Here is a 3,802-nt window from a genome sequence, read left to right as displayed (position 1 = left end):
GATCTGTAGCACAGTATCACACAGTATTATTTTAGATACATCAGCACCTTTATGAAGAACACAATGGTGAAGGAAACCCCTGTATGTTCGGGCTCCTGCCCTCACCATATGCCAAGCACCTGCCTTGTTTACACAGTAAACCTCCAGCATTGTGTTCAGGTTCATTGATTCAAGCAAAATCTGTAAATAAACAGAGTTGAGGGCAGAGCGAACGTATAACATGCAGAGCAAAGCAGGTGAGCAGGCATCGCCCTCTGTCATTGCATGAGGCACAGAGGCAAAATAAGGGCTATCATGTTCAACAGCTAATCCAGAACTTTAGACTTTTAAACAAAATAATCCAGTGAAGCCATCACCGCAGAGCCAATAAGGAGGGATGTGATGAAAGCGGTGACCTTATTCCTTCCTGGCACACACCTCAGTGACTCAAGTAGATACAGAATATTGTAATGTTATCTCAAGGACTGCAGCAGCAATGGAAGTTTCACAGGAGTGGCTGCAGATTGAGAATATACATAATCTCATGCATAAGAAAAGAGTCATCAGACGGCTGCACTTTAAATGGAGGGAGGTGTACATGATACCCATAAAGGGTTAACCAACAGCTCCCAACTATTTGGGAGTAGGCTTTTGGATTTCATCAATTCAGGAGGGACGTAAATTGGACTTGCACACCTACAGATGACTGACTGAATGAGGTGCACCCTAGGCGGAACTCTTAGCCTACGTTTACATCTGTGCGGATTCCATCCTTTTTGACAGGTGGTCTCATATCCATAAAGTCTAGTACCGTAATATTATCATACTGTATATATTTTATATATGTATGTGGTTTGTCTGACCAAACCTTGCCATGTTTCTCTGTGACTCTGTCACTAATGTAAGTGAATTGAGACTCATTGCGACCCTGGGTGGGTGAGGTTTTTGTTTTTTTGTTTTTTTTTTTTTTGGGGGGGGGGTCGAATTGTGACTCTATTCACTTGATTTGGCAAGAGAGTCACAAAATGACCCAGTGATCATTGGTTGTACAATGGGGTTAACGGCCAAAATTACTGTGTAGATGGAAACCTATGAGACTTGGTGAAACAGAGGTCGCTTGTATTAGCTTTGGTTTTTTTTCCGCTGTGGGCATGGCAAGCATCCTCATTGTATTTCAGTGTATGACACCTAGTGAATTGTTAGAATTTTTTTTTTTTTTTTCTGTAGATTATAAGCCCCACATAGAGCTCACAGTGTACAATTTTCCCTATCAGTATGTCTTTGGAATATGGGATGGAAATCCATGCAAACACAGGGAGAACATACAAACTCCTTGCAGATGTTTGTTTGTTTTTTTTGCCCCTGGCAGGATTTAACACCAGGACCCCAGTGCTGCAAGGCTGCAGTGCTAACCACTGAGCCACCGTGTGGCCCCTGTGAATTGTTAAAATTAATTGGTCTCTGAGACATTCAAGATTAACTAGGGAAATAATGGCTAATTTTTTATTTTTTTTTATTTCTCTCATGCTTCACCTTTTCTCTTGAATTTTCTTCCTTAAGCAACTCCACAGTTCAGCTATCCTTTAAAAGGGATTGACGATAACAATTACCTTCAGTCCCTCTAAAGACATGATCAGCCAACCAATAAGCTTTGTTTACTTAAGGCTGTAGTCAGGATGCATATATGTTCCTAGGAAAGCTGCTTCGCCTGATCTGCCCAAGTAAAAGGGAGTGATATGTGGGTGTTAAGTGGTTCTCACTACTTTATATGGATCACTGAACCAAATAAATCAAGACTTTGCCATTAGTCACAAGGCCGGAATGTGGGACACAAGATAACAGTGCAGCTCTCGCCCATACAGTCATTTTTTTTAATCATGTGATCGGCTCCTGTGTCACCATTTGTCTATATTTAGCTTTTAGATTAAAAGGTAATTTAAAAACAAACAAACAAAAAACTGTATAAATAAAAGGTAGGAATTGTGACCCATGGAGTCTACTAAAAGATGACACCTGCTGTAGGAAAGTTACTTGGTAGCCTCCTCCGACTATGAGAATACACAGGTCAACAGCATTTTTGGGGCCAAAGATATTTCAACGAATTTAGGGTAACTTTGGGGTGCTGATTCTGAATATGTCATCAGTTTTGCCAGATTGGCTCAAGTTTTTGAGATTTTTGGTATCTTATTTATAGCACTTGTTGGTAAATGCGACGCATCATCTCATTAATTTCTTTGGATTAGTACTTGAACTGAGCAGTTCTCAATATAGTTTTTTGTTAATTAGTGTTCTAAAAGTTTGTTCATAGCTTGATTTTTGCACTAACTTTATGTTGTTGTCTGTTTTCCAGTGAAAAGCATGAACTCATCAAGAAGAAGTTGTCTTAACGATCCAGACTCATTCTGTTACATTTGTGGTGAATATACACTGCAAGCATAACCCCAAAATAGGCCAAATACACTTTTTTTTATGAAGTCTGTTATGTTTCTTCTATGTTTTTGCAGTGTATATTCACCACAAATGTAACAGAATGAGTCTGGATCGTTAAGACAACTTCTTCTTGATGAGTTCATGCTTTTCACTGGAAAACAGACAACAACATAAAGTTAGTGCAAAAATCAAGCTATGAACAAACTTTTAGAACACTAATTAACAAAAAACTATATTGAGAACTGCTCAGTTCAAGTACTAATCCAAAGAAATTAATGAGATGATGCGTCGCATTTACCAACAAGTGCTATAAATAAGATACCAAAAATCTCAAAAACTTGAGCCAATCTGGCAAAACTGATGGCATATTCAGAATCAGCACCCCAAAAATACCCCAAATTCATTAAAATATTTTGGACACCAGTAAATTTTTTTTTTTGTTGACCTGTGATATCTTCTGCTCATCACACTGTGTTTTACACCCCTACAGGAACAGAACCATCTGCTGCTTAACTAAAACTGAAACCCTAAGAGTCTACACAGACCCAAGATGGACAAAGGAGTCAGCGTCCAGAATCCTTATGCCAACGTTACCATTCCTAGAGCACAGCTGAAGAGCAGCTTCATCCGAAACACACTAGGTGAGGATCTTGATGGGGTAGTCATCACTAACCCCTCAGCGGTGCCAACTTACCCTTCCTATATTACACAAGATGGGTTAAGCAACAACAACCCGAACTCTAATGGCAATAAAATCCACACTCAAGAGTCGTGGAGAAGACCTTACAATCCATACGGAAGCGATAAGCCTCAAAACGGAGGCCACAGTGAAGCCATGTATACCATTGACCTGGACAGACACAAAGATATGAAGGCTGAAGAGAATTCATGCTGCTGTTGCCCTTGTTGTAAATGTTGTCCGTGCTGCAGGAAGTCCTGCTGTGTCATCTCCTAATACACCACAACAGTTTCCTGAGCCACAAAACAAAAAGTTATTGAAGAGACACCAGACAGACTGAATCTGTCCTATTGCGTTGGGTATGAAACTTGGACCTTCTGAGGAGATGTTGTTCTTCCAGTCCTCTGGGACCAGTCAACCTTATGTAAACCAATATTAAGTGCAATGACGAGGAACTGGTCTACCTCTATGGTGTAGATTCAGTTGCCAAATTAAGCTGGTGGTGATTTCCAAAAACTAAGAAGTCATCTGGATTATTATTTTTTTTTTTATTGTGATGATATAGTATTGATAAAGCCAACTCGTCTGTCCAAATAAAGAGATCTAGACCCCAGCTATTCATTCCTATTGCCAGGAATTTTCTCCTGTATTTATCTGTACAGAGATTCCAAGATGGGTTCTATAGACTACAAGTTGTTACTTTGTATCAACTGT

The 3,802-nt window shown here is 39.7% G+C and overlaps 1 protein-coding gene across 1 annotated transcript; it reads left to right on the top strand.

Annotated features, from left to right (window-relative positions):
- Positions 1 to 2,959: 2,959 nt before the first annotated feature.
- Positions 2,960 to 3,364, top strand: CYSRT1 (cysteine rich tail 1). Its single transcript, XM_075260884.1, has one exon. The coding sequence runs from the start codon at positions 2,960 to 2,962 to the stop codon at positions 3,362 to 3,364; it is 405 nt and encodes a 134-aa protein (XP_075116985.1).
- The last annotated feature ends 438 nt before the right edge of the window (positions 3,365 to 3,802 follow it).

This window comes from Leptodactylus fuscus, chromosome 11 (genome assembly GCF_031893055.1).
Source record: "Leptodactylus fuscus isolate aLepFus1 chromosome 11, aLepFus1.hap2, whole genome shotgun sequence".
In the NCBI taxonomy this organism is placed as follows: domain Eukaryota; kingdom Metazoa; phylum Chordata; class Amphibia; order Anura; family Leptodactylidae; genus Leptodactylus; species Leptodactylus fuscus.
The sequence above is the reverse complement of the archived record's forward strand: the minus strand, read 5'-3'. Positions and strand labels throughout refer to the sequence as shown.

Excerpts from the sequence above, each read along its gene's own strand:
- CYSRT1 (XM_075260884.1), top strand. The coding sequence starts at position 2,960 with ATGGACAAAGGAGTCAGCGTCCAGAATCCTTATGCCAACGTTACCATT.